This window comes from Mauremys reevesii, linkage group 5, assembly GCF_016161935.1.
Source record: "Mauremys reevesii isolate NIE-2019 linkage group 5, ASM1616193v1, whole genome shotgun sequence".
Lineage (NCBI taxonomy): Eukaryota > Metazoa > Chordata > Testudines > Geoemydidae > Mauremys > Mauremys reevesii.
In genome coordinates, this window is record NC_052627.1 from 13,812,007 (window position 1) to 13,837,373 (window position 25,367).

Consider the following 25,367-nt stretch of genomic DNA (forward strand, 5'->3'; position numbering starts at 1 on the left):
GAGACCCTCGATAGGGTGATGCTATCAAAGGGGCATTTTGCTGCATTTCACCTTTTGGAGCCAGCAGGTCGTTTGTTTGTTTGTTTCAAACGAACAAAAACCTTTCAGTTTAGTGCTGTCGTGAAAAATCCCAAACTTCTGCCACAAAGGAATTAAATGTGTATAGATAAGAAAAATATCAATCTTTGATTATTATTTTTTTGTCCCATCCCTAAACAGTGTCACCCTCTGTACAAGAGCTCAATCTGTTAAAGCAAAGACGACGATAAATCAGCAGTCAATACATTTCAAGTACATTTAACATGGTTCAAAAGTGGAAGACCTCATTTTCTGGAGATTGATCACCAGGTAATAGCTAATGTAAAGATCTGCTCTGTTGTGTGTGGGTGGGTGGGTTGGAGGGTGCATTGTAAGCTGTAAGCAGTTCTTATTCTCTCTTCCTTCAGTGCTTTTCTAAAAAAAATCGGCTGTTGTCCAACACTAATTTATTTCAGTCCTTCCTCAGCAAACACATGTGGGTTTCTCTAAACCAAAATCAGAGGGTCTGAGCAGAAGAGAACAAAATCCTACACCCGCATACTTTGTACATGGTACTTGGCTCTGTTGTTTCACATTATAGTGGGTTGTGATTTTTATAGAGGAATGAAAAGTGTTTTATGTTTTAAATTAACATAGCACATCCAGATACACAGCACAACCCTAACTAGCCATCCTCCAGTTAGCCAGATCTGTTAGCTGCAGGCAATATACACTCCCTTCCTGAAGGTTTCAGATGTCACTCAGGAAATCAGGGTTGGACTGTTTCTGGTATGCCGCTCTGCCAAGGAAGAAAGGCTGCATTTTCCCCCCCTTTGTCACTGTCACCAATTTTCATAACTTTCCAAGTGACAGCTCATTTGTCCCTCTAAAGCAGAACCAACTTTTTGGACTGACCATGGGCTGGACCTTAGATCTCCTGCTTTGGATGGGGAGGGCGTATATTTGTTTTTTAAATGCTGATATAAGGTGGGATGCTCAATTTGGTTGTTTTTTTTTTCCTCTTCAATGTATTTACCACCCCTCCCCCAGCTTCTAATGTGTAAACATGCTACACTGCTGTGTTATAGGTGTAGCTCTCAAATAACACCACCGACAGTGGGAGACTAATGGGTTGGTTTCTGGATGGGTACAAACTGGTGTAGCGTCAACAGGGCAATGCCAGTTATACCTGCCCAACAGCCTTAATAAGGTCAGGCTGCAATTATTATGGTCCATATTTCTGCTGTCTTTTAATACAGCATTTTATTTAAAAATAACATTTCCAGAGACTTCTGTAGCACATTTGGACAAAGGAAAAAAACCTCTACACTATTCTGTGCCTGTTAGTGATGGGAGGCTAAAATATGGCATATCGGGTCTCAGTACTATCTGATAGTTATGTTTTTAGCTTAAGATGGGCTGTGTCCTTTTCACTACAGCTTTGCAGGCCGTTAGTCCTCTTACAGCAGTTTCATTTCCCCTGAGGCATCAAGTACAAACTGTTCGAAAGTAGCTTGTGGGGGTGCACAGGTTTGGTTTTTTTTAAATGCACATGGTATTAAATATTAGGCCAGCCCCTTAAAGCCACTAGGAGTAAACCCAGCCTGTGGCAAGATTCCCATTGATTTCAACAGGAGCAGGATTGAGCATCTGCATGCTACCATACTTCTGACACCCCTCCGAGGTGTGGCTACTGTCAATGGCTAGGGTCAGATTGTTCTCTTCACTTTCATTCACAGACACGGTAGATCTGGCAGAGGGTCAAATAAAAGTGGAGTGCCAATCCCCGGGTTTCTTGACCCTATAAAAGGCTCTGCCCGAAACAGTGCTCTCTCATGCCAAGTCTCCTCTCCAAATGCTGTGGCGAAACAGGTGGTAAGACGCTGTCGACAGGGTCAGCATTTCCCGACTGTTCCCCAAGCGAAGAGGGATTTGGAGGTAAAAACCACCTGGGAAGGCCTGAGCAACTGGGCTCTTCCCAAACCCTTGTTGGTATGGTGGGCGAAGGGGCTGGAAAGACGGCCCTTGAAGGAACAATGGAGTGGAAATTCAGTCAGAGGGAATTGGAGCAGACCCCTAGCTGAGTAGCACCTAAGAGTCCCCCAGGGAGGATAAACGATGCCTTGACGGTGTGCTACATTTAATGCACATCCAGAGCATGCTGTGTGTACAAAGGAACCTTGTCAGGCAGTCACATGGATAAATTTCAGTGTAATGCCCAATTTCCAAAATGGTTTGGTATGTTTATTTTTTTAAAATATATACAAGTGAGGATAAAAAAATCTCAATCAAAGTGACATTTGTCTGCTTTGTTTAGAAGCAAAGTGATGTGGCTATTTTATCCATTTAAAAAGATGCATTCGAAATGGTGTCTTTGCCATGGTGGATTCTAAGCTGTAAGGACAGTTCTATACACAATGGTGACTGGATCTGGGGGAGTACAGTTCATTTATCTGCATTCAGAGTGTAGACCTTCGTGACTGATTGGTGGCGTTCCTAAGTAGGAAATGTTATGGATGTATATATCCGGATAAGTAAGATTAAAACTATCTTCCCCTTAACCATATGATCATGGCGTCCACGCTGTATTACATGCAAATGTGTACAGCCACACTCCTGTACATGAAATAATTCTAACCGTACTGCATTGGAAAGCAACAAAATTAATACAATCAGCATCTGTCCACTGACACTACCAGTCAGTACATCAGTTATTGCCATTAAATGTAAGTCTCTTCCTAAACCACACAAGAGTTAACTTACATCCTGTCACCTTCACGTACAGCTAGAGTCTTTAAAAACAAATTAACAAACAGAGGCTTCGGATGGAAGGTATTATTAAAACTGATCCAGCCCTATGCCATGACTTGGAGATTGTGTAATTTTTGTAAAAATCACAGATATCATACAATACATTTTTACAGAAAGCCTGGCATCTAGCAATAAGAGGTAGAACTACTCCAAACTATATGTTTCCTGCTGCAGGAAAAATTCATTTTTCTTTACAGTAATTAAAAAAAAGTTTAAAAAATTGACAAAAAAGTTGCAGGTTAGGCCCCATAATTTAAACAAAATAATCTAGGAAAATAACACTCTTCAGTGTACCTGACAGATAAGTCCATTAAAGTGTTTAAAAAAAAAAATTGCATAGGAAAGGGACATTTCAGAACACAAGCTACAACGCTGGCAATAGTTTGTCTGTGCTGGGAGTGAAGTACCTTTAAGTTTTCCTTCTCTTGACACTACAAGTATAGACTTTAAGAGCAAGTTAGTGTAGCAGCACTTTCCAGTAGTGTAGTAAAGACATTGAATTAGCCTGGAGGTCAGTTTTGTTCTGCCAGACAGAAAAAAGAAAAACAAACACTGATTCACAACTAAGGTAATGTCAGTTCCTCCGACATTTCACAAAGGTATTTATAATATATCCTTAATACTTCTGCCCTCTGCTTAAAAAATATGAGAGATGCGTTTGTGTCGGAGTGACAGAAGGCAAAAACGAATGTTGGTGAGTGGAAAAACTGGGTGAGAAAGGTAGAGGGAAGGTACAGTGTGTGTCAGATTTACCTATGTGGCAGGGAAGCAGAGAGCATTTTAATATTTGGCTGGTGACAAAAAAAAGTTCAGTATAAGTTTAACAAACAAAAAAAGTTACAAAGTAGTTTCTGTTCCCCTGCTCCTCCAGAAATAACCATTGTCTTCAGGCTCAAGTTCTATTCTAATTTGAGGCACAACTTTCACTGGAGTTCGTGGAGGGCTGAATGCAAAAAGAAAACAAGGTAAAACATATGGACTGAATTTATGTTTCTAGTGCATTTTGAAAGGGTCAAGTGATTTCTCCCCAACTTCATTACAAAATACCACTTCTGACTAACTAGTGCCTGCAACTATTGACAAGTCACATGAAAATAAAGTGCATTCACTATGTTTTAACATGAGGGAATCTTAACATTTTACTTCTTACTGGCCGAATAATGCTTGTTAGTCTAAGATATGTCTAGAAATGGGATGAATATTCAAGTCTCGCTAAATTCATACATAAATAATAGAGTATTCAGGAATTTAGTCCTATGTATATTAAACAGCCCAAATAGTCAGTGGTGGCTGCGGTCTGTGGTATCTATTCCTAACACAATCCTACATGCCTTTATAAATCCAACTTCGGGGCTTGATCCTGGAAGAAGCTAACAATTCTCCTGCACTGAATAATTACAGATATGTACACTTTATTAAATTCAATTCAATTAATGGAGATATCCTATCTCCTAGAACTGAAAGAGACCCCGAAGGGTCATTGAGTCCAGCCCCCTGCCTTCACTAGCAGGACCAAATACTGATTGTGCCCCAGATCCCTAAGTGGCCCCCTCAAGGATCGAACTCACAATCCTGGGTTTAGCAGGCCAATGCTCAAACCACTGAGCTATTTACTCCTGATATCCATAATGTCATGCACTCAAAATAAAAGGCTGCTGCTTTTTGTTTTAACATGAAGAGATCATTTGCTAATCTTTGGGAATTCTTGGACAAAATCTCTCTGGCTGTTTAAGCAGTAAATTCAATAGTCAGACTCTCTCACCAGCAGCACTGCAAGGCCAAGTCAGTGCTAGGCTCAGAACCATGCTACTGCAGCCATGTTTAAACAGGGTGATTGGTAAAAGGGTTTTTAATCACAGTTCCCACTCCAGTGGGGACATGATTTTTTTTTTCCATCATGGAAACCTGTCTGTGGCCGTAGTTTGGCCAGGTACATAAGCACTTACACACATGCTGTAGTTTAAGTAAGTAAGTACCTGGCTGTGAATTGGGGCATATGAAACTCATGTTACAGACTATTACTTAAATGGCGATCCCACAATCTTCTGCTACGCGAGGGGCCAAAATCTGGGTTCTGCACTCAAAGCACCTGTGTAAAGTGCTTGTGACCACCTCGCCCCCTGAAAACCAATCCTGGAGAAACCTCACTACAGCAGGTTGCTCGATTGCTAGTGAGGGTGTCTGGGAGGGAGGAATGTTAGGCAGTACTATCTGGGACTCAGAGCCACCACCCTCCTCCTGTTCTGGAGAATGCGCTCAAACATATGAAGGAGGGGCATCACCCGGGGCGGCTCTAGGAATTGCGCCGCCCCAAGCAGGGCGGCATGCCTGCGGGAGGTCCACCGGAGCCGCCTGCCGCCCTCCCGCGGCACGCCGCCCCAAGCACGCGCTTGGCGCACTGGGGTCTGGAGCCGGCCCTGGCATCACCATCTCCTGAATGTCTGCCCCTAGTAGGCATGCGCACCCATGCAGATAGATGCAGTTAAACAGCAGCAAGTATCTCAACTTTCTTATACTGTGGCCCAGCATAATTCCTTACAGGGGGACACAGTCTGTCTTGATACACAATTCTAAAATTTAAAGAAAATCCTATCTGTCAATGAGACAACTTTTGTGGCAGCAATTCTTTCAGGGTAATAAGTTTCTCAAGGTCCCTCTGCTAAGTTATAACAACTCAGCTTTTATTATGTGTGTGTCCTAATGCAACTAAGTCAATGGCAAAATTCCCATTAACTTCAATGGGAACTGGATTGAACCCCATACAGATTTTTTTTTTTTTTTGCCCCACTGCAAAGCGAGCCTCCCTTTCAGCCTGGACCTATCATATACCTCATGAGAGCCACACCTCCATTGTATTTACTGAACGTACAATACATCTCATGAGCGTGCTGTGGAAGCTCCTACCTTGGCATAGTGTGTGACTGAAGGAAAGGAATTTTATCAGCACGATGTATGGCGTTCAAGGAATGTTGGTGATTTTTCTCCTGTTTAAGAAAAAACAAAGTCGTTTGTCACAGCATTCAGCCATTAAAAATATAAAGTTCCCCTCTAGCAAGTCCCCAAATATTTAACCATGGAATTTCACAGATTCCGAAAAAGCATGGACGACATCAACAGAATCAAACCGATACAGTCAAAAGGGAAAAAAACTCTGCCATCAGCGTGAGACAAAATGCTAATTTTCAAACGTCGTTACTTAAACTGCAACCTTGCCTCTGTGCATGCAAAAAGGTAGATACCCATGCACCCACCACTACATGCATATTTCATTGGCCCAGCATTGTTTGAAACTTCACCTCTAATGTTCCTACCAACCAAATATAGCATGAAAACTCACTCCATACTTAACTGGAGGGTGGTGTAATTAGGGCTGCAGAATTCAATTTAATTTTTTTCCCAACTTTTATTGATTTAAATGTGTGGAAAATTATGGGAGGGTCAGAATAATTTAATGACAGCAAATGCGAAGATGAAAAAAAATTAAGCTTTATAACTGTTAAGACACAAGTTGTCAACACCACCTGTCAAAATATACAGAGTAAATATCTTTAAATCAAACTCTAAGTTCTCAAGCAGCATTTTTCTTACATCACCTAGCTGCAAATTTCAATCAATGGAAATATTTTTTGTTGGTTTGTGTGTGTATGGTGCAAACTGATGTTTACCAACATGTACGGATAAACATCTAATCTTTCCATCCTACTGGATGAATTAAATATTTGTAAACTGCAGTGAACATGCTGCAGAAGTTCTAAGTATTATTTGTATTATGCTTTCGAACAAAGCCTTTCGCAGGATGATACCACAGTGTAGACAGATTCCAGCTACTCTCTCAAGAGCAAGAAAACCCTCCATTATAACTTTTGCCTTGCCACTAAATAAAAGAGAGTCAATTTTATTTTTCAAAATGTAAAAATACAGCCACTCTAAGTTTTAGCAATTCACCACTCAGAGTGGGAAGTGCTCTGATAATTTGATTTGTTATGAAGATCTCAAAGACCCTGAACTATAGTAATACAGCATTATACTAGTAAGAGATTACATTATTTTTACATGCACAGACATTGCAAAGGGGATCAAAGTGGGATCATTAGGCCGAGCGCCATGATAGGCCACCCTCCTGTAATTCTGTGCAGTTCACCATATTAGGTGATTTATTTTTGTGGTATATCTGATCAGCAGGGAGGCTGAATCAGATTTTACATCTACAGTACTGGGGCAATGTCAAAATCAAAATCATATTTGAAAAATGCTTTTGCCTATCACATTAACAACACTTTAAATTATTCAAATAGAGTAAGTTGTGAGTCTCTAATTTTTAGCCTTTCAGGCCATTTGGTTGGTGAAACAAGAATTGTCTAAAAAGCGACAAAGAGTCCTGTGGCACCTTATAGACTAACAGACGTATTGGAGCCATGAGCTTTCGTGGGTGAATATCCACTTCGTCAGACGCATGTCTGAATTGTCTGCATCGCTTTTTGGTTCTCACAATCACAATAATGCTGTTGTATTTGGATTGCTATCAATTTCTATACATATCCGGTTTCTCTGTATTTTTAAATGCGCGCACACACACTATTATAGGTACAATTTTCAAAAGCATCTACAGCCCATTGGTTACAATCAATGGATCAATTTAAGATTGTAGTGTAGACAAAGCCTGAGTCACTTGCGCACTTTTTAAAATTATACCCTCTGGGCCTAAACATTGCCAGGATTCCTTTAAACAAAAAGGAAATTGGATAGCTATGAAATTTCAAATTGCAGTACAACGCAGCCATAAGCTTTCATCAACGGAGAACATAAATAAAGCCAAAGATAATTCACTATTTGACCCTTAAATGCTCATTGCCAGCACCTCAATAATTGTTTTAATACAATAATTTGTGTTTCCTTTCCAATTCTGTTATTCCCAAACAGCATTTTCATCTACTGCTTGTCATTTTAAAAAGCTGACACAACCCCCCTGAGAACTCATGGCAATTAATCTGAAATTCCAGGCCTATTAAACACATTATAAACACTAGACAATGCAAATGGCTATAAACAAAAGTTAAAAATTGGGGAAAAAATATAATCAATTGTGGATATTAGAATAAAAAACCAAAAGAGAAGGAACAGATGTAACACAAATGCAAGTCACCTAAGAAGGCAAATATGTTAATACTGCATAGTTTAAATGATCACCGCCTTGTCAATTAAATGATTTAAGAAGATCAATGACAGGCCTAATTTGTTAAGTGCTGATCTTTGTGATTGTTTGGAACCTAAGGAAATAAAACAGTAATGGACAGTGGTGCTGATTCTACCCGCTGCAATCCAGAACATTAACAGCAAGGGAGAGAAACCAAGTAGATACCACACCAACACACACACAAACAACAACAGCCAGAAATGGACTGGATGATTTAGAGGGTTAGAGAGAGAGAGCGAGAGAGAGCTAGCGAGAGACCTGTTAGTAGCTGAGTAGAGGCAGTTAAGGTGGAGGCACCAAGAAGGATAACACAAAACTTGTAAAAAAGAAAAAAGGAAAAAATAAACAAACCTCCCCCAAAAAACTCGAGGCCTGGAAATTGTTTAAAAAAGAAAAAGAGCAAACTTCTAAGGGATAGGACAGATTATTTTTTTTAATTTAATCTCTGTGTGCATATCTTTTTGGCAGTGCAAGACACACTCAAGCAGGCATGCAAGAGGTTAGTTCTACTCACTGTCGGAAGGTTTGCTATCACTTAGGAAAGGTTCCTGTTCCATGATGTCCATTGGAATTTTAATACTTGGGACTTTTTCTGAGTAGGGGCAGTCGGACTGTGAAAGAAACGTGCAAAAGGTCTTAGAACATTGCCACTGCTCTCTCTCTCTTAGCGTCCCCCACATAGTAAATCCATCCTGCACGCAGCCACTGGCGGAGAGGAGTGAGAAAGGGAAAAAGGGTTCATCCACCTCAGTCGTTTCCATGCGCTCAGCGGCCGCGTCACACCATACTTCCCCTTCCCTTACTACAAAAGCAAGACAGATTAAAGACGCAGTGGAGCCTTCCGCCTTCTGCCACACCCCTTGTCCCCAATTTATAAAACTCTGCCCTGTGTCCAGCTCAAACATGCCAGAGGGGCAACTGCCCCCAGCTGAATGGAAAATACAGATGCATGCTGCATTCTCAGTGAGAAATCACACAGGACTGAAGTGTGTGAAAACCCATCAGAAGTATCCCTCTGCTGCCATTTTTTTCTGAAATGGCTCAGGGATGTTTCTTTTCCTCTGAAGTTGCTATAACTGAGATGGGCAGAGTCCCGTAGCAACCCGTCGGGTGGGCTTTCTTATCTCCCCCCCCCTTTCAAAAAAATGACCAGTCCCAATTAAAATTCAAGTTACATTTAATTTAGTTCCCTATTTCCACACTCCATTTACGATCTTTTATAATCCAGCAGAAGCAGGACTAAGCAGCTAGCACCATTACACAGCACTCTGAGGTATCTGCAGTGCAGAGAGGGGTTGCCAGTACTTTAGCAAGTGAGTCCCACATGTTTTCTCCCTGAGGGCCCTCTATTGACTTGAAGGGGCTTTGGCTCAGACCCTTAGCAACTGAAACACCATGTTCCAGGAATAGCGTACTGACAGGAAGGGCTAGACTCTATTCATTTGGATTGCCATTCAGGGAAACACTTAAGCACATGCTTAAGTCCCATTGACTTCAGTGGAACTTAAATAACATGCTTAAAAGTTAGAAGCCTTGATTACCCATTTAAATAAAACAACTTTCTCATAACGGAGGAAGGGCATGCCAGCACTTGGGAAAGCAATTAATATTAAGTTGCATTTTGCTAGAAATGTTTAGACATTGTTCCTGAAAAGTTATAGGTACTGCATTGACAGACCCGGCACAGTATGCCATTTGAAAGGTTGAGTAGGAAGACCTTGTACAGAGGTCTTGTGGTATCTGCACTGATTGTTGGGTATTTTACAAATGTTTCCAGTGGGAATCTGGTACATTTCAAAGGCAAAACATTTGCTCTTCAGAAATATTTTTGTGAGCTTCAGGGATGACAGTCAGTTCTGACAGGGATGGTTTAACAGCAAACATCCAGAGAGGTAGTGATGCCATCCCAAATTACCCCAATAGCCCCCTCCAACAAATCAAAGTTTCCAGGCAAAGGAATATAATAAGTATGATGAAAATGCTGATTCTAGAGGTTCTTCTTTACACATTACCATCTGCAAGAAAAAGAGAACTCAAATCTCAATATGCAAAAAAAGAAAAGCATTCAAGGTTTTGCATCTTCAGCATTTGGCAGCTCTGACAAGGTTACTAAATGTGAATCCTGATATAAACATAGTAATCCAAAAAAAAATAAAAAATTTTTTTTAAGTGTTACTAGTAATTTTTGGGAGCCCAACTTGAAACACTTTCACGAGGTCTGACGTTCAGAACATGCTCTGCTTCTGGCACTCCTTGAAGGTGTCTCATGATGGGCACCCAAAAATCACTAGACACTTTTGAAGGTGTAGGCTGGGGAACCAGGGATGGGATACCTGCATGTGCTTCTGAGCTGTTCCCGCCTTTGCACCTAATTGCTAAAAAATCCTTACTTAGAACTCAACGGGCCTCCTTCATTCTCTCTAAGGCCACGTATATTATATATGCCCTAAAATGTCATCTTTGGACACCTGTTCACTTATACATTATACACAACCTGCTTTGTGCCATCTCCTGAGGGCAGGTTTATAGAATAAAAGAAAAAAATATATACCGCCACATATTATCTGCAGGAATCCTGTTGCAATGAGTGCTGAAAAAAATGTCCTAAGAAATGTTAACTAAAAGGAATGTTCTGTAAGCCAGCCTCCCATACAACCAAATACTGTAATGTCAGTAACTAGATAGCCTGAGTAGATACACAACCGTCACAACCACCGTGCACTCAGGCGCATTGCTATAGTCACTGAAAGTGTTAGAAATCAATCCAGTACTTTCCTTTTAATCAGGCACAATGTGTCTGAGCTCCAGTGATGTACATGGAATGTTGTTGGGCCTGGGGGCAATGTATGACCTTCGGGGAATATTATAAGCAGCTGTCCGACATGGGCTGGTCCAATGGATCAGCTGATTATGGAGCCTAAAAGCAGCTCTGAAACTTGTGTCCTATGGGCTGACCGGTGGGCTAATGGGGTGCACTGTACAAGTACCTGCATGGAATTTCTAGACTGAATGTGCAATTTGTGCCATTTTTTCACCTCTTTCTTCACCTAGGAGGAGTGGCAGCATTCCTCTTCAGGGGAGCATCCTTCCTCTCCCAGCCACAGGAGTCAGGTTCTTCACGGAGCAGAGGAAGAAGTAACCCCACTCACACCAGCCCAAACTCTCTGCATCATTGTACTTTAACTACTAAAGCCCCGTTGTCCTTTCCCATTGTCATTCAGCTGGGGGTAAAGAGAGCCAACTCCCCAGGAGAGAGACAGTGATTTAATAGACATGTGACCTCAAATGAAGCCTTGGTAGGGAAATGCTTTAAAGGCACAAGGGCAATATTTTTGTTTAAGTGCATATAGAACAAAAAAAAAACCCAACTGAAGTATTCTAAGGCACACGGCTTAAGAGCAACATTAGCAGCTATGCTTCATTATTTTAATGCACACGACAACCAGAGATTAGAGCTCCGAGTAAATCACACGCTAGACAGCCACTTATCCTCTCTCAATTTTCAAGCCAGGATTACCAGCCACAAACAAGAGACCTTGCGGAATGTGACTAAGCAAGTCACATCTTTGTGCGCTTTTAAAAATTAAACGAATGAACGAATTAAAGAGCCGTGGAATACTCCAAACAAGTGTATTATTTTCACTGGTAGTGGAGCTGGTTGCCCAGAGGACTTGCATCCTAAAGAGCAAAACAAAAAACAAAAGTGAAAGAGACGAGGGGAAGAGAGAGCACGCAGAACACATAACATTTCACTAGACACAGAGCAGAGTATGCTTGTGAAAACGGGACTCTTGGTTCTCGGAAATGAAAGTGCCACCGGCAGAGGTTAGGGACATCTGAAAGATGACAAGCTCCGGGCCAGGTGCCTGCAGCGGGTAAAGATCATGCTGAGTCTGAGTCAAACTAGGCAGGGAGGAGGGAGTGCACCTAGGGACACCCAGTATTAGCTACCTAGAGGTTATTACTTTACGACGGCAGGAAGCTCCTTACATCGTCATTGTCACTGTCCAGACTGCCCTTCTTCTTTTTCTTCTTCTTCTCATCCTCTTTCTTCTTCTTGTCCTTTTCTGGAATGACGTCATCAAGGAAACTGAGGTCGTGCTGGGAGAAGAGGTAGTCCATGGCTTTTCTGACTGCCACAAGCGCCAGGATCTGGTGGGACACAAATTCAGCATTCCCGTGTTTAAATGTTACCATTCCCCTTACTCACTCAGCACATTACCTTTAGTCAGGGATACTGGCTTTAGCCTGTGTATTCAATCGGACACTGTTCTTCTCCACAAATGCCTCAGGCCTGCCTGCCAATTAACACGTCTGAAATCTGAGAGGCTACTGCAATAGCTCACGTCAGGTTGGACATCTAAACCCTGTAGCTGATTTGGACTCCAGGTTTCAATGTCTTAGGTGACCACAAGTCAGTGTAAACAGGAACAATATACAGGGTTACACTATAACCTGTCACAGGTACATTACAATTCTACCCTGAAAAATGACTTTGGAAAACATGGCATTGAGTGGTTCCATGGTTACTGTGTCCCAGTTATTTCTGTATTGAAAGGTGCTTGGGTTACAAGTAAACAGGATTGATTTCACAAACTGCCAGTTCTTCAAACTTAACTTGGGAACTAAAAGTCTAGCTGGGTTCTTGTGAATCATCACCAGCAACTGAAGTTCTGCAGGCCAAGCCAGGCTCTCAGTTACCCCTGTGCAGCCCCACTGCCTTTCGGGGGTTTGCACAGATGTAACAAACTGGGGATCTGTAACTGGAGTACATTCAGATCTCTGCTTATTGTGCACATGAGGAAGAGAATCCAGCTCAGTCTCTCTCAGATGCCTTTGCTAAATGTTTTTACTCCTGTTTTGTAAAGATATGGCTCTTAATATGCCAGCAGACCAGATATATTGATTTTAAAGGTATCTACATAGGAATGTTTCCACAGAGGAACCACAGTGAATTTTCTTAACTGCATCAGCTTTGCTCCTTCTAACAGCATCAACACAAGAGTAAACGCGTCCCTTTATTTTTTTCTCTGTTTCTCTCTCTCCCCCTTTTTTAGATAAACCATACATTGTACAACTACAGTTGGCTTTGAGTCACCTATTAACTAAGCCTGAAATAAGGAAAGTTTAGCCCCGGTTTCATGATGAGCCATCCGGCATGAGCCTAGCTGAAATCTGAACTGCCTTTAAGCTGGAGCCTAGACTCTATCAAGTATACGTTAATGGAGGTATTGTTTCGGTCACAGTAGGTTTGGAATGAAATCCTCACTTCCGGAGCGTTCTAGTTATACCAAAGATAAAACACATAATAGAGAAGGGCCTGAGCTGTGCTGTTTGGTTTTGCAGCTAAGCTCTTCCAAGGATCATGTGTTTGTGTAGGTGTCTCTTCAGGTTTGGGGGTTTGCTCTGACCCATTATAAAAGAGAGAACCTGCTGCCAAGTGTGCATCTGAATTCCCCCAAAGTGTGGCAGTGTTGGGGTTTCTGGTCTTGGTGCTACCAGGTGCACTAGGTTCTTGTCTATGAGTAAATACCATACAAGAGCCTTATACATTTACACAGTGATATACTGGGTGAATAATTTGTCCTTCAACATTTACTCAACATTTTAGAGTGAATCTGATGTAATATTGAAAAATAAAGAAACACTTCCCCAAAGATAGAATGAGTAAATGAACCAGTGTTAATTTTTATGACACACAGTTCCAAGAAAAGCCGACTTCTCATTCCTGACTTAGCCAATTAACTTTCTCAATTTCCGCATCCTGAGTTACAGCAGCACACAAGCAAAGGACAGCGAGGAACAGCTCTGCCCTCAAATTCCTTTGCTTTTGTCAGTTTGTGTTATTGAGAAGCAGGGAAGAAGACTTCTGTGCAGTCTTTAATGTGAACTATCAAGGGAAAACAATGCACTTCTTACATGTTGACATAGCTCAGAGGGAGGGTGTGGGAAATCTGACTGTGGCAGCAAAAATTGATTAAAAATAATTGTGGTTTTCCGGGAAAAAAAATTAACTTTTTCCCCAAAAAGATTTGTGAAAAAGCAGCCACAAACACAAAGAGCAGAGGGTGCAGAAAGCATTCCTCTTGTAATCCTGTATCAGTCTGATGGATGGAGTGACAAAGGTTCTTCGCTAGGGGTCTACCAGCTTGGCGCTGTAATGTGTTTTGTGGGGTGCTTTAAGTAAAGGGAGCCTGAAATGAAGTAGAAACTGGACACACCACCCACCATGACTGGGAATACTATAGCAGCCACAGTTGACTTGAGGATCCAGAGGAGGGCCAGACACACCACCTGCAGGAAAGTGAACAGGTGGACCCGGCGCAGCGGGACGTGACGCAGATAAATGAAGTCAGGCTGATGTTTCAGAGGCATCAGAAGCAGCTTCAGACGATCCATGAACTAAGCAGGAGAGGGAAGAAAGAAAAAATTAAATGTAGCTGATACACAAGAAGGAGTGATAAAGCATTGTTGGCCCTTAATTTGTGAACCAATGGTGACCTGCTCTTCCTGCAAAAACAAGACCCGCCCACACACCCTTGCCCCCCGTGGCTGAGTTCTTTCCCTCTTAAGTAACTTTTATTTTCTGCACAATGGGCAACATTTTTAAACCTGGGTGCCTAAAGTTAGGCTCTTACATCCGTATTTAGGCAGCTAAATAGAAGTTACTTGATTTTCAAAGGTGCTAAAAGCTGGCAGCTCCCATGGATTTCAATGGGATTTGTGGTTGCCCAGCACTTCTCAAAGTCAAGCAAGTTACATTAAGGAGCCCAAATATGGATTTAGGTGCCTGACATTAGGCATCCGGGTTTGGAAATGTTGGACAGTGTGTAAAATGAGAGCCTAGGGGCCAGATCCTTAGCTGGTGCAAAGGGTATAGTTCTATAGGAGCGGCATTGATTGCCAGCAGCTGGGGACCTGACTGTCTGTCACAAACAAACCAGCCCGAGGAGCTGGTAAGAGGGGAAGTGCCTCTAGCCCCACTGGAAGAGACGGGTTGGAGCGAATTCCCAGCCAGGATTTCCTATCACTCAGAAGTTGTCCTTAGACAGCTGAAAAACAAACAATGGCCACCTGGGCCAGAGCACTGAGAAATTCTGCTTGGGAGAACCAGGGGTTACAATCGACTGCTTGTCCCTTGCCAGAGCTCTGGCCTGACACCTGCTTCTGAAACCAGATTCATCTCAATCTAGGGGGTAGGAGGGCCATTTTTTAAAGGACTAAGTAAATGCTGATGGCATCCACAGAACATGTAGTCTTTTCCCATTAAAACACTGCTAAGTGGAGAAGAAGTTTGCAATTAGCAGGTGATAGAAAGTAACAAAACCACTTCCAGCTTCCTGATGCCGATTAAAGCGGCTGCCCTGGGAGAAAGGCTCCCTTACGGGGGCTCGGCTTTTGCTCAGTTATTCCCACCAGGTCATGCTGGAGAATAATACCAGCTCCATGAATCCTGTTAACTTGATTCTTAATGCAAAGCAGCAGGCCCAGTTACAGGCCCGAGCAGGACTATGACAAGCGAACACGCACTGTTCTCAGTATTTTTGTCAGTAAGGGGCCAGAGAGATGGTTTTAAATCACCCTCTGAGAACACACTTAAAAGGTCACGATTGCTCCTTGTGGCACTGACAGTGCTCGGAAGGCCGGAACTTGGTGCTCTGCTGGGGAAAGGTTGCTTTTATTTGGTATCATCTACAAGACAACATTTGTGTGATAATATTTGTGAAGCCTTGGTAAGAGCCTTTGGAATGAAAATGAGGTGGAGGGGGAGGGAAAGGGCAAATAGTTAAAACAAGAGCAATGGTTAATGATTACCATCCTCTTGACAAGGTCCTTTAAAGAATCTACCCTTAAATATCAGAGTGGCTTTGGTTGCTATGGGAACTTACCTGCACTCCATTAAGGGAAGCGACACCCATGTATAGGAACACTCCATAGAGCACAGGCATAGGTATAAACTAGGGGAAGGAAAAGAATGGTGGAAAAACTACAGTGAATAACCTCAAACAATCATCTAGTTGGTACACAGAGAGTAACACAATTCATATCCTGTGCTAGCCCTGAATTTCAAACATACATGAGTAATGCCAAGTCTTAGAAATTAGCAAGTTTTATACTGTATTTTAGTAAATGGGAGAGCACTTGTTGTGTTAAAAATAAATAGCTAAAGGGCAGATTTAATTACCTTGGGAGACACCAGGGCTCATACAACACAAAAATGTGCCCAACAGAGAAGGGAAGTGAAGCCAGCCTTAGCAGGAGGCAGAGTCAGGGAGTAGGAAGCGTTCCAATAACGTTAAAAGTTTTTTAAAAGTTGTAAAACAAGCCTGTGTCCCTGCACTTGTGGGTGTGAATAAAACTGGAAGCCGAAATGCTGCCTCCCAAAAGGAAAGCGACTATATTCCCATCATATTGCCAGCCTCTGGAAAGACTAGAAATCTGCAAAGGAAGGTTGTTCTCATAAGAGTTCCAAACCAGAGATTAGATAATGATGTGAATCAAACCTCTTGTTCTTTGTCCAATTGTTGACCCACGTTAATTCATAACTAGTCACAGGCTAACAATTGTGAGTCATCATCTCACTTGCCAAACCTGCCTTCCAAACACCACCACCACTTTGCACTCACAGAAGAAGCAAGCCCAGCCCACCCTACACAACAGGCCCCTTCGCAGAGGAATGGGTAATGTTTAGGCTGGATGCTGGGGATCCAGACAGGGAGTGGGTCCACCCTCTGCATGGCACATAGCCCTGCTCCATCTGTGCTCCTTGCATGGCTGAGAGGGGTCAATGCTAGAGGAGCCCCCACCTTTACAGCTATGCTACTCCCTTCAACATAGGCTATTTCAACCCCCCATGCATCTGCCAAGTACCCAGCCCAGATGCTTGGTCAGGATCTACCTTTAATCGAAAGGTCTCAAAGTGCTTTATAAATATTCATTGATTAGTACAAACCCAATACCCTTCCAAGGCAGGTGATACATAGGGATCACTTCACCCCCCATTGAACGCAATCCCCCTAGCGTGGGATGGAAGCTGTTTCAAAGCACTGAACCACATTGCAGAACAGATGGCAGCGCATGAGAAATTAATTTTTTTTTTAAATCTGGCACTCCAACTGCAGACAAAAAGCCTTTATCAGCAGCAAAATAATGGTGCAGCTTGCCAAAAATGAAAGAGTCCCTCAGCTGAGCAGCAAAGTTATTTGTAATAAACATGACATGTTGTTAATCAAAATATCGGATGATGGTCCAAATACAAGATTTGCTTAAAATTCTTAATATAATTTAATTTCTTTGACACCAAGCAAAAGAGCAGTTCCTGCATCAGTCACCCTGCGGTGAGAAAAGCAGTTAGTGTCATGACTCGCAACCACCACTGCAGGGCAGGCGTAGCACATCCAATGCCTCTCTGAACTAAGTACATTCCAGTTTTCTTTTGAGTGACATTTCTTTAACACCTTCAATGCACAACTTTGAAAGCAGGACAACAGAACATTTTATTGTATTCCCACCATACTATTATTAACCCTTTCCTAGGTTATAAACACAGTGGCATACAAGTACTTCCTTAGGCCATGATCCTGCAAACGCTTATACACACACTTAACTTTAAAAATTGTTGTGCTGACGTCAATGAGACTAAAGTTAAGCATGTGCCTAAAGTTAAGCCTGCATAAGTTTGTGCAGGATCAAGGCCTTAATGAGGATGTGCTGCCCATTTCTCAACTGTGCCTCATTTCCCCACCTGCTTCTGCAAGTCTCTCTGCTGTACATTAATCCTTTGTTGTGGCTTTGTTTGCAGCACTTGCTTCACTGAGCGGGATTCATTTATATTCTGTATTAAAAGCTAAGTGATTTTCCTGCAGCCTGCTTGCCACAGCCCTCTGACAGTGCGCTGCAGGAAAGAAAAAATGGGTCACTTTGTGTTGTTTGCATTGCTGTGGTCTCTGAGGGATAAGACAAGACAATGTCTCCTAAAGCAAGATGGGTCGAAAGTTTGTGGAAATCTTAGTTCAGCTCTTAAGTTTTTCTGGGCTGTTTCTCTCTCTCTCTCTCTTTTTAATAAAAGTACTTGAGTATCATCGCACTGTTGCAGGATAAACAAACATGTAACTCACACCTCGGTGAAGTCTAGGTACAGTATCATGCTTAACCTAAACCAGTTGTGTAGGAAAAGTGCAGTGCTTTAGTTCTGGAAGATTTCATTCTGGCAATGGGAAGGGAGTGCTAGCTGACAGACTCAAAGCAAACCTGTTGCCGGCCAACTAAAGAAAAAAATGTATTTATAGGAAATTGCTTATCATTCTCTTAGCAGGAACTAAGATCTGCCATTACTGAGTGGAAGAATCAGGGAGATTAAAAAACCCAAAACCGCAGTAATGCAGTTATTCATTTCACTGACTGTTTTATTAAATTTGGGCTTGTTAGTATTCAGTTTACTGCTGGCATCATAAGGTGTGTACGTTTGACAAGGCATGCCACAAGGCAGTTCTTACAAGAGCAGAATCCATTGCTGAGTTTTGTTAAAGGTTCTGGAATTTTTCCAAGTAACTCCTACTGACCTTAATGGGAATCATACAGATCTATCCCACAGACTTTACCCCCTACACGTCCTTCAGGCAAGTGTGTAAAATAGTCAGTGAACAGAGCAATCCTTGCTTAGACATAAAAAAGCTCATCGGGGGAAGGCCACAAAGTAACAACCAAATGCATGAAATTAAAGACAAGGGGAGCAGGGGGGAAGAGTTAAGAAGAACCATGATGAGGAATTTACTATTTGTAAAACCAGCCCCTGAAATCTTCTTTTTAAAAGCTTCTTCTCTTCCTCTTCAAGGTACTTGGTACCACCGGCCCCTCCCCATATCTGGTCCTGCTGCCTCCTCTCCACCCCAGGGTCACATCTTCCCCTTTGCTCACTCCTGCCTCTCCACGACACTGCTCTCTGATTAATACACAACGTTCTCATTTGCCTTCTCCCTTACAATACCCACCTGTTACATCATTCAATTACTATGGCCCCTGCCACTGTTTCTATATCGTAGAACAATGCACTGTTCTGCATTGCTCCTGACTGGGCCTTTAAACTCTAAATCCACAGGGCTGGGACTTGTTTGGCACAACTCTCCTGTTCCCCATTACTGCCTATATCTTGGATGCTATAAATAAATAATCCTCATCACAAAAGTCTAATACACGAATAGAAGAGTTCCTGCACCAGAGACGTGTAACTAGCTTCCCTAGTGTTGTTCTTTGATCTAACGATGTATTAACGGTAACCTGTATGTATGTAGCTGTATGCAAATAAATCCCTGATCTCAAAAAATAGGCAAACATCTGTGTTGTAGCAAACAGACAAAACCCCAAGGGGAATGAGTTTTAAAGAAAGAAATCAGAGGCAGAGCTGATCAGTGCCTGGGCAGAACTCTACTAGCTGGCTATCAGGAAAAACAAGGAGATTAAGAAATTGCATTTCTATGATATCATCCTCCTCGTATGCACACATTTTGCATATTTCTGAGGGATAGAAATATTGCTGATGTAAGAGGAGAAAAGCCTAGAAGTTCAGTTCTCTTGGTTGTTCTGTTCAAAGGCAAAGCAAGTTTTATGAACCTAGCACTGCTCAGATGCGTGCTCTGACAGCTGGACCTAATGGGCTTAAATCCAGGCCCACTGGAGTCAGTGAGAAAACTCCCATTGACTTTAGTGGGGTCAGAATTTTACCCATGGAGCAGCTCTGTTAGCTCAGACCAGCTGAACTTTATGGATTGCCAGTAATTCTTTATACTCTTCATCATCTAAGTCAGGGGTCCCCAACGCGGTGCCCATGGGTGCCATGGCACCCGCGTCCTGGCCGGCGGCGGAGCACCCGCCGAAATGCCACCGAATTTCTGCGGCGTTTCGGCGGCGATGCCTCTCGATGACATCACTTAAATGCGGCGATGCTTCTCGATGACATCACTTGTCGGTGGCAAGTCATGTCTACATTCTGAGTCATAAACACACACCCATGAGCTGGGTGCCAAATGCAAAATTTTCTAAACTCATATGTGAGATCACTGAAAAGTTATTCATGGCAATTAACGTATTACAGGAATTGGATTCCTCAGTACTAACAGGATGAGCTAAAGGATGTGTTTTATTTCGGATATGCTCATCGATTTCCTGATACACACAATATGTGGATGCCCTGGACGCATGCATAAAGCGCATCTCACACCATATCCATCCCTCTGATACATGCTGAAGAAACCATCCTAATTCTTCACCTGGCAGCCTCCTCCAAGACTATAAAGTGAAGTCACTCTGGCTTCTAGGGGAGTTTGGAAAGGGAATCAGTCTGAAACGTTCTCTGTCACCCCCAGCCTCAGATAATCAATATCACAATACTGCCATTCCTTCACCTCCCATTGACTCAAGGTGCAAGGACCAGATTCAGTGGTATACTCTGACTTTTGTGCCACGCCAGTGATGCAAAATAGTATGTAAATGGCTGTACACATACACTTCTATAATTTCACATTTCTTTTTCTTGACTATACATTCATTGTAAACCGGTGTCTTCCACAGAGCAAATGCATTGTACTATCAAACATGCTTTCAGCATGGCTCCAACAAGCTCTCTAAGTTTGCTGTGGTACATTTTCCATGAGTACATTTATGTGGCAAGTGCATGAAACATATGAAGTACAATATAACAGTGCTGCACACAAACATTTAAAGCAACTCTTATATTAAAAGAAAACAAAAAAACCCCAATCTTAAAATGTCTTGGCAACACTGTATCAACCCACAGATAAACTTTTTAGGAGGAAAAATCATGTATTTTAAGTTCTCACTAAATTATAAAACTACATCAATAATTCTCCCTAATCTCCGTTCCATACTGCTATGATGAGAGTCTTATCATAAAAACAGTCTGTTATTGCAGTGTGGGCAGCTCTCTTATCTTTCAGTGTCCCAAGAAGGAGGAAAAGGGGAAAAATTAACATATTTACCTTCAAGATGGGAGCCATAAAGACAGACACACCAGTGAGAATGAATACAATGACTCCAGTGACTCTCTGCTCCCTGAAACCAAATCAGACAATTACTGGTCTAGCTCTTCCTTTAACCTAGGTTTCATTCCCTGTTCAACACCCCCAAAAAATCCCCAAAACAGACTAACAATTAGTTTCTGAGGCCAGATTTTCAAAGGTGGGTGGCATCATGGAACATCATGCACACATGTTGAACATGCACACTTTTTGCTAATGCAAAAAAAATGTATTTGCATGTTTCTCCGATTGCCTGATTTGTGAGTGCAGCAGTTTGCACCCATCTTTGAAAACCTGGCTCCTTTGAAAATAGAGACTATACCCAGAGTGTCATTTTTACTCAGATAGCTAAATAACAAACAAATTACTGGCAAATGAGTAGGATATTAAAATCAATTTTGGGGGAAAATGTTTGAAAGCGTAACGTCACAAGCCATCAACAGGCAGGCTAAATTCTTTGTACGTGATTGGCAATGTGTGTTATACGCATATGAATGATAAATCATTTGCTATTGACTCATTAGTTGGTGGCATATTTGAATCCCTATCTACGAAGGAAACCACAATTCTGTATGCTCGTCAGCACACTTACAGAAGAAAGTCATGCACTATTGGTCTGACTTTCTATGGAAGTGCTGAGCATCTGCACTTCTCATTGCCCTCAGAGGGAGCCAGGGTTGCTCAGCAAGTCTGAAAATACCCTGGCCAACATTTTTAAGTATGTAAAATTAAGTACCTAAATTCACATTTAAGCACCCAAGTAAGTGGCCTGAATTTCAGATGCACACTGCTTCTGCTGAAGTCACTTAAGGCCACTCGGTCTGGGTACCTACATATTGCATTAAATTGACCCATTAGGTAGAGCTGGTTGCTTTAGGCATCCCAAGTTTGATTTCTTTGGTCACTGAATTTGTTCATATACGTCTAATTTCCAATTGCAAAATTATCTGTATGACATTGTCCACTTTCCCATCCTCAGAAAGCCTGCTCTTGTCATTACAGATCAGCTTTTCAAAGCTAACCAGGGAAATTAGCCACATTCCTCTGGGAGTTTTGTAGCCAAGTCTCCTAGTCAGCTTTGAAAAATCTCAGCCTACATATTTCACTCTCAAAGTGGTGAAAAACTTTTAATCTCTCTCTCACACACACACACACACACACACACACACACACACACACACACAAAAAGATAACTTTTTTCCCTTTTAGGAAACAACTCTGGAGAGGATCTACTCAATACAAACCTCTAAGTGAATACAACCAATGAGGACTAAAGGAGTTCTGAGGAAATCTCAGCTGAGCTGAAAATGTGCTGTAAATCTGACATCTATTCCCCCTGTCCCCGAGTCTCTCTGCCTTTGTCCTGCGTGGTGCTAGATCACTTACAGCACACACTGATCTCTGCATGCAAACAAGGCCACTTTTGGTTTGCCGTACCTCACTCCCAGAAACTTGGGCTGTTCTCCAGGTGCTGAGGTCTCGGTCTCCATCTTCAAGCTATCGATGTGGGCAATGGAGATCACAGTAGCAGCAACGTACCAGGGCAGGGCCATGAAGGAACATATAATCATCAGAACAGCCACCCAAAACAAATCCAGATGATAGCCAGCACCTTTCTGTGGAGAGAGACAGGCAACACACATTCTAGCATTCAGCTAATCATCAAACGTCTTAGAGCACCAGGACCTCTCATAGTTCTAGACTGAGGGTAATGGCGCACAAATCATCTTGATCAGAAGTTAGCCGAGTATGACCTGCTGACCTTCAGAGGCTGAATTATCAATGTAGCCGCTGCACACAGGTATCAATTACAGTGGCGTGTGACTTAACAAATAAAGGGGGTAGGCAGCCTTGAGAGGAAGAGATCAAAATTGCAGAAAGTCCACCAGTAATTGATTGATCACCACATACACAAAACATGCACATATACTATATGCGGGGAGGGGTGAAACTGATGGAGTTCAAGCCCACCAACCACCAAAATAACTCCATACAAAGGGTAGTAGTCAAATCAAACTATGGGCTGAGAACAGCTACGGAAAGTAATACAAACCAGCAAAAATTAGACTGGATGTACGCTGAATCTTGGCAGGAATTTAAACTATCCAAACAATACTATGTTCAGGTACTAAAAATGTATACATTTCCCTGGTATAATCTTGCAGGGTATTTCAAAGCAGCTCTAGATTGTCCGTTCTTTCACTTGGTAATACGCCCTTTTAAAAAACCACCCCCCAAACACACCATTGTATAGGGCTATTTTTATAGTTAACTGTCACCCTTACTTTATTGGCTATTGTGTTGACAAGGAAATCACATGCCCAAGACCCCCTGCAAAATTATCTGTAATGACACTGTCCACTTTCCCATCCTCAGAAATTCTGCGCTTATCAACCACATGTCCAAGACCCCTACAAAATTGCAGCAGTGTCTTAGAAAACAGAACGGTCCGTTTGCACCCCGTGAGATTGTTATGGCAACAAGAGAACTTGGAAAGTGCTGGGGCATGGAGCAACTACCTAAAAAGCAAGACAGTGGTTTATAAGGCAGAGTTAGCTGTTATCCTACAGACCCAGTTACAACAGAGCATTTCTCTAGACACAGCAGCAGGCCAAGAGTTACATCCTGCTTGTCCACATGGGTCTAGTCCAGGGGTGGGCAAACTTTCTGGCCCGAGGGCCACATCAGGGTTCCGAAACTGTATGGAGGACCGGGTAGGGAAGGCTGTGCCTCCCCAAACAGCCTGGCCCCACCCCCTATCTACTCCCCTCCCGAAACCCTGAACCATCCAACCCCGCTCCTTGTCCCCTGACCACCCCCTCCTGGGACCCCCCCATCCAACCGCCCCCGCTCCCTGTCCCCTGACTGCCCCAACCCCTATCCACACCCCTGCCCCCTGCCAGGCCCCCCGGGACTCCCATGCCTATCCAACCCCCCCATTCTCCAGCCCCTGACCGCCCCCTCCCCCCCAGAATCTCCACCCCATCTAACCGCCCCCTCCTCCCTGTCCCGACTGCCCCCCAGGACCTCCTGCCCCTTATCCAACCCCCCTGCTCCCCGCCCCCTTACCATGCTGCTCAGAGCAGCAGGACTGGCAGCCGAGCTCGCAGCCCAGAGTGCTGGCAGCGCGGCGAGCTGAGGCTGCGGGAGAGGAGGAACCGGGGGTAGCCTCCCTGGCTGGGAGCTCAAGGGCCAGGCAGGATGGCCCCACGGGCCGTAGTTTGCCCACCTCTGGTCTAGTCAGTATCACAGAGAAAATCCAGTATTTACAGGAAAGCCTCAGTACAACGTCAATTAGCGTGAAGGTTAATGCAATGCTGAACAAATATCTGCAGGAATGAAGTGAGTCGTTATTTGGAAATCTGTCACAGAAACGAAGGCCCCAAATCATCCTCTGGCTGGATACATGACATGCATTTTCTCCTTCTTCGGCTCTTGTGTTCTGATTTACAAAGCATCCACAAATCCCATTGGTGGGGTAGTTCTTTAGGAAGGAGATAGTTATTCATAATATGAATTCCACACATCCATCCACATACTGGAAGCCCTTACTCCTTGCAAAGATCCTTTCATCTGATATTAACAACTATGACACTGTCTTTTTGAAAAGTCACCCCCAGCTAGCTTAAGTGACACCCTGGACATCACAAAGCTTTAGAAACCCAGGGTACCCCTTAATAAAACCAGTCCACAACTTAACATTGGTTTTAAGAACCTATTGCGAAATAAGTATGAGCATAATGACTTACTATAGTCTACCTGACAGCACACTTACGCTAGAAGGGTTATCAAAGCCAAACAGTGCCAAAAGTCAATGTTTACCAACAGTTATCACACTGTGGTATCGGAGATCCTGTACTTAGAACAGGAAGCAAGTGCAGGATTTTAGTGACTGCAGTGGGAAAATGCTGACTTCATAAATGGCCACCCCGGTACTTTATTTTTATGAACCACCTCCAGATGTGTGTATTGTTGTTGAGATTTTCAAAGCAATCTAGGGGATCATTAATTTTAAAGGGAGGATGGTGTCCAAATTCTCCGGGCTGCTTTAAAATCTCAATATGCGGTCTTCTAATAACTCAATGAAATTGCTTTGGAAATTGAAATTGAGAAAATTATTGGTATACATAAAGAGCAAGCAGACTAAGAGGACAACAGAAAAAACTCTAAATCACTGAACCATAAGGGGTGAGACAGGAAAGGAGGGAGCATTATTAAGAACAGGATCTGCAAAATTTCATATTTTGAAGATTAGATGTTTTAAGATCTGTTACATTTGAGTTTATTAGCAGTAACAGGTGACGCAGACC

General features: G+C 42.7%; 1 protein-coding gene and 1 long non-coding RNA gene across 11 annotated transcripts in view; one reads left to right on the forward strand and one right to left on the reverse strand.

The window, feature by feature from the left end:
* The first annotated feature begins 229 nt into the window (after positions 1-229).
* Positions 230-12,019, forward strand: LOC120407016. The gene is made up of 3 exons (XR_005599736.1): positions 230-348; positions 3,701-3,794; positions 11,075-12,019. It is a non-coding gene; the product is annotated as an uncharacterized LOC120407016 (long non-coding RNA).
* Positions 3,394-25,367, reverse strand: part of SLC4A4 (solute carrier family 4 member 4) — a 291,521-nt gene continuing 269,547 nt past the window's right edge. For 7 of the 10 annotated variants that reach the window (XM_039542307.1, XM_039542309.1, XM_039542305.1 and 4 more), the window contains 7 exons: positions 22,495-22,673; positions 21,019-21,091; positions 15,913-15,981; positions 14,252-14,425; positions 12,014-12,175; positions 5,734-5,813; positions 3,394-3,772 (listed from right to left, as the gene is read on the reverse strand). In XM_039542307.1, coding sequence (XP_039398241.1) covers positions 3,667-3,772; positions 5,734-5,813; positions 12,014-12,175; positions 14,252-14,425; positions 15,913-15,981; positions 21,019-21,091; positions 22,495-22,673 — 843 coding nt within the window. In that variant the 3' untranslated portion in view covers positions 3,394-3,666. Of the gene's footprint in view, positions 3,773-5,733; positions 5,814-8,537; positions 8,635-12,013; positions 12,176-14,251; positions 14,426-15,912; positions 15,982-21,018; positions 21,092-22,494; positions 22,674-25,367 lie in introns of all 10 variants that reach the window. The other 3 variants (XM_039542311.1, XM_039542306.1, XM_039542302.1) reach the window with 1 other exon arrangement.